At 37.3% G+C, this 15,046-nt stretch overlaps 1 protein-coding gene across 2 annotated transcripts in view; it reads left to right on the forward strand.

Annotated features, from left to right (window-relative positions):
* The window catches only part of GCC2 (GRIP and coiled-coil domain containing 2), a 43,228-nt gene that overhangs the window by 7,927 nt on the left and 20,255 nt on the right, over positions 1–15,046 (forward strand). For both annotated transcript variants that reach the window (XM_005306964.5, XM_024103950.3), the window contains exons 5-15: positions 63–167; positions 3,008–5,506; positions 6,226–6,295; positions 7,657–7,757; positions 7,842–7,940; positions 9,403–9,522; positions 10,875–11,039; positions 11,474–11,578; positions 12,129–12,291; positions 12,922–13,022; positions 13,147–13,224. In XM_005306964.5, coding sequence (XP_005307021.2) covers positions 63–167; positions 3,008–5,506; positions 6,226–6,295; positions 7,657–7,757; positions 7,842–7,940; positions 9,403–9,522; positions 10,875–11,039; positions 11,474–11,578; positions 12,129–12,291; positions 12,922–13,022; positions 13,147–13,224 — 3,606 coding nt within the window. The remainder of the gene's footprint in view (positions 1–62; positions 168–3,007; positions 5,507–6,225; positions 6,296–7,656; positions 7,758–7,841; positions 7,941–9,402; positions 9,523–10,874; positions 11,040–11,473; positions 11,579–12,128; positions 12,292–12,921; positions 13,023–13,146; positions 13,225–15,046) is intronic.

Here is a 15,046-nt window from a genome sequence, read left to right on the forward strand (position 1 = left end):
TGCTGAGACTCTGCATTTTCACATTTTTTTCCAACGGTCTTCTCGCTCTCTCTCCAAATTAGGCGCTCTCAGAAAGGCTGGATGCTGTTCTTCTGGAAAAAGCAGAGATCCAGCAGCAGTGCCTAGCCCTCAAAAAAGAAAATGCTAAAAGGAAACAAGAAGCAGAGGTAATGAAATGAGCAATAACCTGTTTCTGCTATAAACCTTTCTAGTCCATAGTATTTTTGTTTTCTAGTTTAATAATTATGATTGTATGGTTCACTTTTTAATCCCTTTTTTCCTCATTCTCTTTTGTTCATTGTTAGTTAATAATACTCATAGTTTGTATATTTTTAATTATAATCACCAATGTAAATACTTTCCCAGAATTATTACAATACCTGTTTGCAAGTCTTAAAACAAATGGGTTATGCACAGACTAAATGGTCAGTGTCAAGTTGTCCTGCCCTGACTCAGGAGCGTGGGTACCTAAGTTGCCTCTAAGCTGCATGTCTGCACACCAGGCTATCAAGGGCAATGCAGACGTGGACTGGGGAGGAGAGAGGTGCATCTCCCCCAGCCCTAGGCTGCTGTGGCAAGAGAGGGCTGGTGGGGAGTTCTCTCTCCCCATTGCAGCCCCGGGGCAGCCTGCACTCCAAACCCCTCAGCCCTGGCCCCATCGCAGAGCCCACATCCCCAGCCGGAGACCTCAACACCTCCCCCTCCCCCCGAACCCATCATCCCCAGCCCCTCCCCAGAACCCTCACTCCCCACAACCTAACCCTCTGCCCCAGCCCTGAGCCCCCTCCTGCACCCCAAACCCCTCATCTCCGACCCCCACCTTAGAGCCCACACTCCCAGCCAGAGTCCTCACACACACACCCCGCGCCCTAATCCCCAGCCATGAGCCCCACCCATACTCCGAACCCCTTGGCCCAACCCCCACCAATTATCACCTCCATATTGGTGTACATAACAAAATTCATTCTACACATGGATGTAAAATAGTAGAGGGAGCATTGGTGAGTACCAACCTCAGGGCAGACTATTAAGAACCAGGGCACAAACTCCAAATTGGCTGTGGGTTTTGTAGTTAGATTTCACCAATCAATTTTCAAATGTAAACTCCTCGGGCACTATAACAGCTTAAATATGGAGTCACAGACAGACTCCTTGGGCACTCCAATCTATCTCATCACCTAGGCAAGCCTACCCTTGTGATAGATGGTCCTTTATACCACGAATCACAACAGCAGTCAGGTTACTTCCAGTCTCAAAGGACTAGTCATTTACCCCAGGTCAATTGCTCCTTAGATCTCACACCAAAGACCACACTTGTAGCCAATCCTATAACAAACTACATACAGATTTATGAATAGGAAAAGGGAAAAAAGAGTTATTCACAAGGTTAAAACAGTTAAACATACATACACAAATGAGTTACAATCTTAAGTTTCAAAAGGTAATATAGAGCTTGCTTATTATAGAAGCTTCAATGACCTTTAGAGCTAACCCAGGCTAAGCAGCTGGGGATTCCTTGCTTATGTCCAGAAACCCTGCCTCCAAAATCCAAGCAGCAATGAGATACAGTTCCTCCTTGGTAGGGGTTTTTAATTCCCTTCCCCCCCTTCTGCTTTGAGCTGCAAACTCACAGATGGGAGGAATTCATTTCCAAAACTCATCTTCATGGGGACTGGGAGAGAGTAAACAACAAAATCTTTTGTCCTCTTTAATATTCCACTCCAATCTGTCTGGTGTTGATGCTCCTTCCTTGTTGGGAGGGACATAATACCTTCTGTTGGAGACCAGCATTTCATTCTAGTTAAGGTCTTTCTCCTGTCTAGTGATTTACACAGTTAAAAAGGCTTACAGTGCAAATCCTCAAATATTACCTTACCATATGGGATACAGATGTTATAAGTGAGAGTAATGCTTTCAGCAACTCACAAGCATTCAATAAAGTTTCCACACTAAACACGTTGGAATCCCAATACCTATTGTAACAATACTAACATACAGGTGAACCAGACTGATTCCAGCTAGGTAGTTGTCAGTATTCAGTCAAAGCCTGGGGACCATCAACAAGTTTAGGCTTGAAATTAGGCGAACGTTTCTAATCCACAGATGAGCCAAGTTCTAGAACAGCTTTCCAAAGGGAGTAGTGGGGGCAAAAAAACCTAACTGGCTTCAAGACTGAGCTTGATAAGTTTATGGAGGGGATGGTCTGATGTGACTGCTTACAGTGGCATGTAGCCAGTCTCTGACTGCTAGCAGAAAATATATCTAACGGCCAGTGATGGTGCACTAGGTGGGGAGGTTCTCTGAGTTACTACAGAGAATTCTTTCCCAGGTGTCTGGTTGGTGGAACTTGCTGAAATGCTCAGAGTCCAACTGACCACCATATTTGGGCTCTGGAAAGAATTTCCCCCTGGGCCAGATTAGCAGAGATCTGGGGGGAAGTGGGGGTCGTCTTCCCCTGATCATGGAGCGTGGGTCACTTGTCTTTTGACCACCCATCCTGCAGTGAGTTTGCTGTTCCTAGTGTGCCCTTTATCTCACCTAATTTGCTTGTACATTTTTTCTCCCATTCTAAATTAAGTCCTCAAATGTCATTTCCTTGTTCCAAATAATTTAGGATTTTAAGGTATTTCTTCTTAGGCCACAAAACTTAATATGACTTCCATCTCTGGTACACTAATCAATATCAAGGACTCGTTTATTCCAAACTCTTTCTCGATTTCCTTGGTCATCCATAAGACAGAGACCTTTGCAATTCAGAGATCACAATATCCAAGTTTGCAGGTATCTGAATTACTTGATAAATTATTAGGTTTTAAAATTTAACCAGTTTAATTACTAATATCTAACTTCCACAATAGCATGAGTTCAAATGGCATTTATTATGCAGATGAATTACTTTGTCACTGATTTTTCAGTTGGGGAAGTCATATACTGGGTTTTCATCTATTTTTGGTTTTAGTTTGTCTGTTTGTTTCTACGTAATTATTGACATATATGTTTGTTTTAGGTTGCTGTAACTAAGACAGAAGAACTGCAGAAGCAGTTGGAACAATCAAGCATTGACCACTTGAAAGATATTGAAGGCCTTAAGAATGAAGTAGTAAGAGCACAGTCCAAATACAATGAAGACTTAGCCAAACTGCAGAAAGAACTGCAGGAAGAAGTGAAGAAACAAATGGGGCTTGCAGAACAGCTTGAACTTCATAGTAATCAACAACAGGAAACTAAAAGACTACAAGAAGAGGTCCAGCAAATTAAGCATGCATATGAGGAACAGATTTTATGTCTGAATAAACAGTTGGAAGCTATCAGTGAGGATAAAAACAAAAACATTGAAAATCTGCAAGAAGTTATCAAAAATAATTCTCAACATTACTGTAGTGAAATCAATAATCTGCATGAAGAGCTTTTACAACTAAAGGGTGCACACCAACAAGAGGTTTCAGAATTGATGTGTCAGCTTGAAGCCACTTCTAAAGAATATGAAGAGGAGAGAAACCAGATAAATCAGCAAAAGCCGGACTTAACAGAGCAGCACTTGGTAAAAGAAGAAAGCATGAAGGGTGAATTATATGCTAGTAATGAGAAATATGAACATGAATTGGAACAACTAAGAGAAGCTATAAATAAAAATCAAGAAAATGAGACAGATGTAACAGATGTACAAAGAGACACTTATGGGGACACAAAAATGGAAGAAAAGGTCAAACACTTAGAACATATTTTAAAAGAACTGGAATCTCAACACAGTATATTAAAAGATGAACTAACCTATATGAATAATGTTAAGTTAAAACTGGAGGAGGAAATCCAGCACACAAAGGATGAGTATTTTCATGAGCGGGAAGACTTGGAGTTTAAAATTAATGAACTGCAACTTGCTAAAGAAGATCATTGTTGTGTAATTGAAAAACTAAAATCAGAGCTCCAAGCAACAAGACACCAATATGAAATCACTGAAAAAGAGCGTAACCTAGAAGTTCAAAGTCTGAGAGAACAACAAGAGAGAGAGATTTCGGAACTACATCAGACTTTATTGTCAAATTCAGAAAAAGAAAATATGGTATTGGTTTTTGAAATACAGGATCTTAAGGAACAGTATCAAAAGCTCATACAGGAGAAGGAAGAAGCAGTGTTCAATTATGAGAGTTTGAGGGAAACCCTGGAAACTCTACAAACTGAATTGGGGGAATCAGCTGGAAAGATCAGTCAGGAGTTTGAATCAATGAAGCAGCAGCAAGCTTCTGATGTCAGTGAGCTACAGCAGAAACTCAGAGCTGCTTTCAATGAAAAGGATGTTCTTCTTGAAACAGTGAGTCGTCTTCAGGAAGAAGCAGAAAAATTATCATCTAAACAAGCTGAGGCGGAAGAACTTAAGCATAAAATAGTCAGCTTTCAGGAGGCGAATGAGGCAATGGTGATCTCTCTTGATCAAAAAGAGATCACAATAAAAGAACTGGAGGAAAAGGTGACTAGTCTTGCCTCTCAAAAAGATGGTATTTTAAGTGAACTGAAATGTTCAGGTGAAGAAGTAGAAAATCTCCAAGAAATGTGTAAAAAAGAACAAGAAAAGGTCCTGGAACTTCAGCAACAAGCAGAATTTGTTAACCAGTGCAACAGTGAACTGAAAAAAAATGTAGAGGATTTAACAGAGACACTAAAAGAAGCTTTAAAAGAGAAGGATGAGAATAACCAAAAGTTAGTGCAATTAGAGGAACAAATGGAAGCTCTCTCGCTTGATAGAAAGAGTCTGTTATCTCAAGCATATACTCTTCATAAGGAAAATGAGAAAATCAATAAGGAAAAAGACAAAATAAGTAGTAATCTGGAAAAGGTTGCCTCTGAAAAGGAGGATTGGCTAGTGTTTAAAGAACAAGCTGAAAATTTAGAAAAGAAATTACAAATTGCTGTTGAAGAAAAAGACCATTTAACTATGCTACTTGAAAACAAACAAGCACATGCATTACTTGTCAAAACTCAGCTGTACAGTTTGCTTGAGCAAATAGGGTCCAGACTTTCAGATGATGAGGAGGAACATGATGCTATTAATTTACTGCAGATTGCAAATGAATCCTTGGCAAAAATGAAAGAAGAAAAACAGAGCCTTACTTTGCAGAATGATGAAAAAGTTCTTAATTTACAGCAGAAGGTTGAGAGACTTCAGGAAGAAAATGTAGTTCAGTGTGCAGAGCTCAGATCTTTGCTGGAAAACTTTGAAAAAGAAAAGTCTCTCTTAGCAGAAAAATTAGAAGGAACTTTGTCAGAAAAAGCAGCCTTGCAGCTAGACATCCAAGAGATGAAGAGTGCCAATGAGAAAGCAAGGAATGAAAAACAAGATCTTCTAGCTTGTATTGAGGAGATCTCTCAAAAACTTGCATGTTATGAAAGCCAAATACAAGAGCAACAGAAGGAATCTTCTACAGAAGAGCAAGAAAACCTAAAACTCAGTCTAGAACAAAGAGAGGCTGAACTTAGAAATGTGAAAGCCGAACTGACCTCTCTAAAGGTTATGCTTTTTGTTATTTCAGTATACAGACTAAACTTCTAACACTTAATGAAGGTTCAAAAGTATTTTCACATTATTTCATGGCCCCCTGCCCCCAATCAACTGATCTGTTTTTTTCAATAAGTATTTCTAATGGAGAGTGTCTCACCAAAAAGGCAACATTAAAGTTACTTTAGCATTAAAAGCTTACTTGAGCAAAATATAATCTTCTCCCTTTCCCACCAGTACCTCACAAATGATCCTTCATTTACAGAAGGACGGCCTAGATGACTTAATAATGTCTCTTAAATGTTATAAATCTACAACTTAAATAAACACAACTTAAAGTTGGTGTTAGATCAGTTATCTGCCCTGCCCTGTTTGTGGTAAGTTTGCTGGAACTTCCTTACATCAGAGCATTGTTAGGGCCCAATAATGACTGAGAAATAGCTGGCCAGAACTACATGGTCTGTCCTTTCTTGTTCTTGACTGGGTAAGATGGAAAGCAGTTCCTATGAGGATGATTTCCCTGCCCTTACATTTTAAGTATCTTTGTAAATTATCAAGAAAACATAAAATTGTACATAAATCATAATATTTATGTCTCGTTCATATAGAAATAGCCCAGATTCTGGGCTTAAGTTTCATATATATGAATCAGCTTCTGATTGTGACATGCAAGGAATTAGCAAATACCAAAAATGTTTGTAATATTTCATTATCTTTGTTTTATATCACAGGATTTCATGGAGAAGTCGTCTGTAAAAAATGACCAACAATCTTCAGTAGCAGAACTACAAGAAAAAATTGGTGCTTTTCTTATTTCTTTACATTTAATTAGTTGTGACTTTTAATCCATTATTTAACATACTTCACCTTTCATTTTTTAACCCTAGTTTATGAGAAATACTTAAAATAAGCAAATGACTTCCTGATGTCCAATAAGGTTTCAAAATATGCCTGTGGTCTGTTACCCTAACAGTTAATACTTTTATTTTAAGGTAGACATCTGTGTATCACTGGCTCTGTACAATTGACCCCAATTAATAATAACTGTGTCAGATGGAGGAGAAGATCTAATAAACTTAAATATTTGAAATTGGTAATGGTTAAGATGCCACTGAACAATATAGCTACTTTGAGAGAGAAAGCTAAGCCCTCTGAGCATTCCGGTTGGCTTTCAAAAGAAAATTAGCACTAGCTGGAAGCAAAACCATTGAGTTTCACCAAGAGGATCGGTAATGTAATAAAACAATAGGCTCCTCATGGACTATTTTAGAGTCTAACCTGTTTTCTCAGAAATGTACTTGTCAGCTGTTCTTTATAGTTCAGTGTCTTTTTCATTTAAAAAACAAACAAGATGACAGTGCAGATTAGTGGCTAGCTTAATTATATTAGAAAGCTAGTCACTTTCACATATGAGGATAGCCCAAAGCATTAAAAACTAGTAAATGTTAGTGGCTGGCTTTGTGACCTAGAAGATGTTGTTCTGCACCATAGCCCTGAGTTTGATTGCTCTCCCAGTTTTGCTCCCTATAAAACCCATGCAGTCAAATAAGGAATAGTGGTAATGACTTGTTACAGAGATAGTCTTGCCCACTTACGTGTATAGAAAAATAATAGCAAGGTGTTTTGGGGATATTTTTTTTTTTATTTTTTTTTTTTTATTTAAGGGAAAATAGTTGTGTGGCTGGGACAACTCTTCAGAGCTGCCTCATGAGAAAAGGGAGGAAATAAAATCTCCCGCCTCTCAGACAAACACCTCACCCGTGCATTCCTACAACATGTAATGACCAATGCAGTTACTTTAAAATGTTATGTTAGGGAGGAAGTAATGGCAAACTGAAACAACTGTATTTGTCACAGGAGTAGCTGGAGACATGTTTTTTGAGTTTTAAAATCCTAACAAACCAAAGTTTGCTAATGAAAGTCTCTGGAACAGTGGAAGTGGTCACCATTATAGCTATTTTTGTTACTGGGAATCTTAGCCTTCAAACCAGGCTTCCAAGAGCTTAAGTGAATGAAGTGTTTTAAATGTCTTCCTGTTTTTCAGTAGTAATGGATGCATATACTTTTTTGTTTTGCTAATGTTTTCAAAATCACGTAGATACTAGTTTTGTATTTTACTTATTCCGTTGCGTAGATGAATTCGTTTCTGTTTTTTGTGTTAGTATGTCTGGAAAAGCAATCTGCAGAGAGAGAAGAGAAGTTAAATAAAGTTAAAGCCATTGCTGTGAAAGCAAGGAAAGAACTAGATTCCAGTAGAAAAGAGGTAACTTATTTAGACCGCATATTGAAGAGCTTTCTGGCATTGTAAGGTTCTGTTGTAAACTGTTACGTATTGCTTTGAAATAAGGTGCAGTCTTTGAGAGAAGAATTAGAGTTGGTACGATCAGAGAAAGATCAGTTGTCTACTTCTATGAGGGACATCATCCAAGGAGCAGAAAGCTATAAGGTAAGAGGTACTAACTATATCTTCAAAAATGTTTTATTTATCAGAAAATATTATTTAGAGATGGCATTTCCTAGCCTGATTCCAGTTTGATGTGTCCATGACTCACTACTGCATAATTACAGTCAGCCTACCTAATTTCCCTCTGTAGCTACAGGGTTCTTTGCTTCCTGTCCTAAACTATTGTACAATGTTGCTGTGTGTTGTTCAAAAATTGCCATATCTCACCTCAGAGGTTTCAGTGGTGGATGAAGTGATCCCTGCATTTATACTTGGCATTTAGTAGCATATATTACACTTATTTTATTAAATTTGTTATTCACATGAAGTGTGTGTGTGGTGGGGCACTAGAACAATGACAATTATGTTTATAATTAAAATTGCAAGAGTTTCCATAATAATCCCTGTTTTTATGGACTCAACTTTCAGAAACATTCATCCTTGTATATGGAAATATTCCATGCTCAGTACCTGCCCTTAAAGTTTGCTTAACTTTTCTGTGTTATAAGCAATTCACCTTTGCATGTATATTTGGTTTAAAAATACATAAATAAATCTAACCATACTTTTAAATATGGGCCTACGCCTCAGTGGAGTTGTGAGGTTGTAAGGTAGCATGTTCAGAAGTAGATTTTTGTTAATATGCTTACTGCCATTGATCCATTCTATCTGGCTGGAGTGACCAGATGGTCACACAAGGACACCAGTGATATTGAGAATGCTTTCGTGAAGAAGAAAACTGTCTCCTTAAAACATGCACAACAAAGTGCTCACAAAAATTACCTTTACTATCAGAGACAAGAGAAAACCATGGATGCAATATTTAAGTTTTTCAGCAAACTTCTGACATTCTTCAGTTCTTTCAGTTTTAAATAAATTCTTTTTCTGGTCGAAAGACCGCAACTATCAGAATATAAATCAATAGAAAATGCTGCGGCCTTGTGAAACCAGAGTTATGTAAAAACTGTATCCCACCAATCAATACCAGCAGCAAACTTGGGGATTCCCTTCTCCTCACCCCATTACTTCCATTGAAGTGTGAATTTCAAAGTTTAATTAGGTCCATTTGAATGCTAATGTTAAGTTTGGACAAAGAAAAATATAATGGGAAATAACCCTTGTTAATGCAGTTAAATTGCCAAATCAAGAAACATAAATAAGGTTCCAACAGCCCCCATTTCAAAAAAAATCAGTCATTTCTTTACTAATACACCACATCTGTGGTGACTTAGAGCTCTTCAGTGAATGACTTAAATCTAGAGAGGAAAATTTGAAAGAGCTGTTTTCACTAGAACCTAGAATGGAACTGCAACTTTAATTCACCTATGGTACTTCTGATGTCACAATAAGAAACATCAAGTACTGAACAATAATAAGAATGTGCAAACACCCATTTATTTCCTATAAGCACACCACAGCTTCCATGTATTTAACAAAAATTAAAGTGCTTTGTGCGTGTTTCAAGAATCTTTTGCTGGAATATGACAAGCAAGCAGAACAGCTGGATTTGGAAAAGGACCGAGCAACTAATCTTGAACATCAGATGGATGGCCTTACAAGACAGCTACAGACTTCAACTCAGCAGGTAACTTATTTTGTGACTGAGCAAACAATTTTTGATCTTAAGTCCCATTTCAGTTTGATAAACACATACTTACGTAAATTATCCCTGTAAATATTTTCATAATTCCTTCTGTATTTTTGAATAGACACAATCAAAATAAACTAATATTTGTGTTCTGACAAGGTAGGAATCCCAGTGTTTGGAATATTTGGATCTGGAAAAAAAAAATGAAAATAGGGACATTATAAAAATATCTAAATTTCTCTCTGAACTGCAAGAACATAGGGGCCTGTTTGGAGTTATAGAATCAGGGCCCAAATCTGAAATTAAGCCGATTTGTCAACACCTGTAGTACATGAGCTTGAGCTGGCTCTCAGAAAAGAGCAGCTGCACAACACTGACAGTGGACATGCAGATTTTAAGTCCTTTATATCTAATGGGTAGTACAGAGCTTTATCTACCCTTTATTGATACTATCCCTTCTGTCTACTTGACACAAAATACAGCAGCCATTAGTAAGGACTGAGAAGGCAAAATGTGTCCAGTCAACACTCAAAACATCTGAAAAATGAGTGGGTTCTAAGATGGCCTAAATCCAATTATTGATTAGCTGAAATACTCTCATGAGACTTTAAAATCTCCTTTTTTGCCCCCAATCTCACTCTTGAATACATTCTACTGGTTATTCAGCAGGTGAATTTTTTCAAATTGATGATATGAAATATTTCATGAACAAAATATGGCCAATAATTTTGCTGTTTAATTTTTTTTTCTGTGTATTCATCCTTAATTCTGGATTCACATAACAAGGGGAAGGACAGTGAGATCATATGGTGAAAATGCTGATGGTTCAAAACCAGATAGGGACAGATTTCTTACCTGTGCCTTAGCTTTATCTTATTTAAAACAGATAAATGGGCAACATTTGGTGGTATTGAAGTAACTTCTTTGGTGTAGGAGTTGGTGTCATTAACATCTGCTCAGAACTATGGCAGCTGTATTTGAGCAGAGGTTGGCATGCTGTTCCTGAAGAGCTAGTGAATAGTTTTCCAAGCTTACCCACTGTTCTCCCTCAACCCCTTAAAAAAACTGCAACAGGGTTGTAATATAGTTTCAAAATTGTGTTGTGGGAGTGTCCAAATTGTGCCACCCATTTTTAAACCAGACTATTTGCTATTCTGGTTTTAAACTGTTGGTATGGACAGGGTTTTGTCCTGTCATGTTCAAGCATCTGCAGGAATAGTTTACAAAGGGTGTTGGGTGGAAATCCTTGTGTATTTTCTAAACAACAACAACAACAAAACACAGCATCTCTGCCTGTAAGAATTTCAAGAATATTAACTGCCACTTTCATATTGTTACTAATATTCTAGCAAGAGCAACTAAACTCTGCCAATGAAGACCTTATGGCTCGTCTTGAAACTCTACAGTCTAATGTTAAACTGCTAGAAACCCAGATATTAGAAACGCAAAGAGCCAAAGCAAAAGTCGACAAAGAACTGGAAGCTGAAAAATTTCTAAAAGAGCAAAAGATAAAGGTAAAAGCAATGTTGTGGGTCCATAAAAAAATAAAGCCCAGGCTATTCCCTGAATTAATTGAAGGGAAGACTTCCTGAAAGTGCGGTAAACGGTCAGAGTGGAATCTTTAAAATATTTTAACTAGTTTGGTTTTGTTGCCTTTATAGATCAGATACAGCATTGTATTCTGTTGCCTGGCTGACCCTTTCAGTCTTGCACCCATTGACAGTTTTGTCATAGTCAGTAGTGAGAATAGAATGGGGCCTTAGTTTAACATACAGTCATAAAATTGCTATTAATTTTATAATCCATCTGGGATTTAATTTGGAGGGTAGGAAGCTTTTTTTCAAAAACCTGTCATTCTTACCTACATAAATTTTGTGACCTACACATCATGAACAAACATTCATGAACTCAAATTATGTAACTGAAAAGCATTTAAACTAATTTTCAGGACCACAGCAGTGCTGTAAGAGAACTTGAAGACCTTCAGCTTCAGCTTCAGAAGGAAAAGAAACATCTTCAGAAAACTATGCAGGAACTAGAGCTGGCCCGGCGGGTAGGGTAATTGTTTCTGTTACAGTAGTGCTTGGAGGACCCAAATAAGGTTCTAGCCCCACTGTGTTATGTGCTGTACATAACACATGATAGAACATCCCTGCCCCCAGAACTTAAAATCCAAGTATGACAAAGGGTGGGAGACAGGAAGTCTTATCCCATTTTATAGATGGGGAACTGAGGCATAGAGAAACTGTTAGTGTAGCCCAGGTCACACAAAAGACTGAATGGAAGTGGAAATTGAATCCAGATCTCCTGAGTCCCACTCCAGTGCCTTAATTACAAGACTATCTTTGCTTTTCCAGAGCCAAATTCCTTTAGAATGCTTATCAGAACATGCTAGCCAACATTTTAATATTGTAACTTGTTTCTTTGTTTTGATTCTGATACAAGCAAATGAGATTTAGAATGCTGATGAGTATGTGGCTATAGACTTTAACAAAAATCGGAATGGTGAGGAACAGTTTTGCAGTACAGAGTAATCAAAACAAAAATCCTTCAGATCAGCCCAAGCAATTTTAAACTGGGACTACAAAATATGTAATCTACAGGATGCCCAGAAGAGCACACTAATGGATATGGAAATGGCTGATTATGAGCGTTTAGTGAAAGAACTTAATCAGAAGATTACAGATAAAAACTGCAAAATTGAAGATCTTGAGCAAGAGATCAGAATTCAAAAACAAAAACAAGAAACACTACAAGAAGAAATAAGTGAGTAAAATATTAATTTTTTAAATTTCTCATTGTCTGCAATGGGACTTCTTATATCCAATGTGGTGGGGAGGCAAACAGCTTGGGAACATCATGTATGTATATCTTAACATTCTCAACTCAGGAGACAAGAAGGGCTGCCAAGAAAGAAGTTGAAAGAAGACTTGTAAAAATCCCTTTCTTATATGTTAAATTAATTATTGTAGTTCATCTGTCACTTGTTTACTAAGCAGTAAACTAATAGTCAGATATCTTACTGGACAAATTGCATTTCTCACATGTCTGTTAATCCCAGAGCTGGAGAGCTAGTGAGCTAGTGACACTTCAGAATCTTTTTACAGAGCTGAGTGACTGAAAACCCCTAATAGAGTTATAACACTCTACTTAAAAACATTATCAAATAATGGTGTGTTAAATATTGCATTTTTTTGCCATCCTTTTAAGCATAACCCCAATTTGCTTGAAGATACTTTGTGTTAGAAAACCAGTATGATACCTGGAAATTTGCAGTTGAACTCTTGGTGAACTGCTTTTTTGTAACATTTGTTTTCAGTTACATTTACAACACTTTTATGAAAGCACCCTATACGATTTTTTTCCTTTGCTCATCAAAAATTATCTCTGCATTAGAATCCCTTCAATCTTCTGTGCTACAGTATGAGGAAAGGAACTCCCAAATAAAACAACTGCTAGTGAAAACCAAAAAAGAACTGGCAGATTCAAGGCAAGCTGTAAGTGCTTATTTTACTGCACATGCTTTTTTATACCAAATGCTTATAATTTAGTTTCAGGTTTGGATTTTGAAATAAAAAAAATTTAGTGTTTTAAATTAACCAAGCTATCTTTATCCTGCAGGAAAATGACCATCTAATACTTCAAGCATCATTAAAAGGAGAGCTCGAGGCAAGTCAGCAGCAAGTGGAAGTCTATAAGGCAAGAAACTTCATTCTTTGTTGTTAGCACAAACTTTCTGACGTAAGAAACTAGAGAGAATGCTGTGGGGTAATATACGCTGAGTGCTACAAAATGTAAGCAGGTTGTTACAAAAGCTGTATCACTAATTTTGTTTTTAATCAGTTCTCTCAATTGTCCTCAAGTGTTTCATTTAATATAGTACCCTAAGTCTTTCAATTTCTTGTAATTATTTTGTGCTTGTGCTAAGGCACAGGTATGATCCGCGGTGATTCTGATACCAAGAGGAAAATCTGATGATTCTCCTGAGCTACATCATAGCCTTTCACTTCCTTCAGAGTGTGGACACTGCCAGGAGTGGGTCCAGCAGTGCAGTTTCTCTCTCTGATGCCCAGGCCCATCCAACTCCTCTCTTTCCTCCCTGACTTGTGTGTAACCAAAGGTGTAGAAATAATAATTTCCTAGGTTTTTTTTTTTTTTTAAATAAACAAAAATTACATTTAGTGACACTTAAGGTTGCTCCAGGACATTTTCCATCCAGTCAGAACCTTAAAAGCATGTACGTAAGAAGTCTTCTACCATCCTTGCCACCTTCATATTGTTTACAACATTATCAGTGACCCGCTCTTAAGATTTTCACTTTCATCTCCAACGGATGTTGAAAAGAATATGTACCCCCAACTTCATCACTTATGCAGTCACACACAACCTCGTATACCTACACATGCTCCAGCATTTTAAATTTACAAAGTACTTCACAGACCCTAGTTAGTCCTTACAATAGCCCTGCAAGGTAGGTAGTTGTGTGTATTATTATCCCCGTTTCACAGCAGGGAGACTGAGGCAGGGAGATGAAGTGACTTGGCCAAAGCTACACAGCAAATCGGTGACAGAGGCAGGATTAGAACTCAGGATCACCTGTCTTCTAGCCCTGTGCTTAAACCTCATATGCTCTTATATTTACAGATCAGTTCATCTGTCATACTGTCAGATGTGCTGATCTGTTACTTTCATATGAGGCATATCTGACTCGCAGTCCATTTGTTTGAGAATTTAATCTGCTTTAACATTGCTGAAATCATTGTTTGGGGTTTGTGTGATGGCATGAGTGGTGAAATTGGAGTAAATAGTACAATTTCTATATATACTTTTTCCATAAATGTAAAAACTATATCTGACTGTCCTTCTGCATCTTTTTTCTGATGTTTCAAGTATAAAGCCCTGTAAAGTGTAAGTGCTGCTGCTGTTATGTTTCAGAATTGATGCACGTCAGTTCAGATATTCAGTTGGCTTGCTGCTTTCTCCCTTTTATTTTTAATCTCTCAAAAGAGAATTAGGGAATCCAAGTCCTATGACAAGGATATATTTTTTTAATCTACCTTTGGCCCTAATTAATTAAACTTTGCTTTTAAAAAAAAGTGTTTTATTTAGAACACATTGCCAGCAAAAAAAGCCTTAATATAAGGTTAATTTTCATCAGTATGAATTTTGATAGCTAGTAACAGGCATCTGCCTTGCTGCCAAATGACACATTTGTTGATTTACAGAAAATAGGGATTGTGCTTTAACATAAAAAAAAAAGAGATTGAGGAAAAAATGAAATAATTCTCTAGAAAAATTTGTCTGCACATTTCTTCCCATTATTTTAAGATTCAAATGATAAATGATGCGTGTGGTACTGCTCAGATACATTCCAACATATGCCTTCTTCACATTAATATTTTTTAAAACCAGATTTTAATTTTATTGTATCTAGTCATTTCTAGGTTTCCCATCACCAGAATATCTAGATGCTTTGTTTCATTCTTTGTTCACCTAATGAAAAGAAGAGTCAATTCTAAAG

The sequence above is a fragment of the Chrysemys picta genome, chromosome 1 (assembly GCF_011386835.1).
Source record: "Chrysemys picta bellii isolate R12L10 chromosome 1, ASM1138683v2, whole genome shotgun sequence".
NCBI lineage: Eukaryota > Metazoa > Chordata > Testudines > Emydidae > Chrysemys > Chrysemys picta.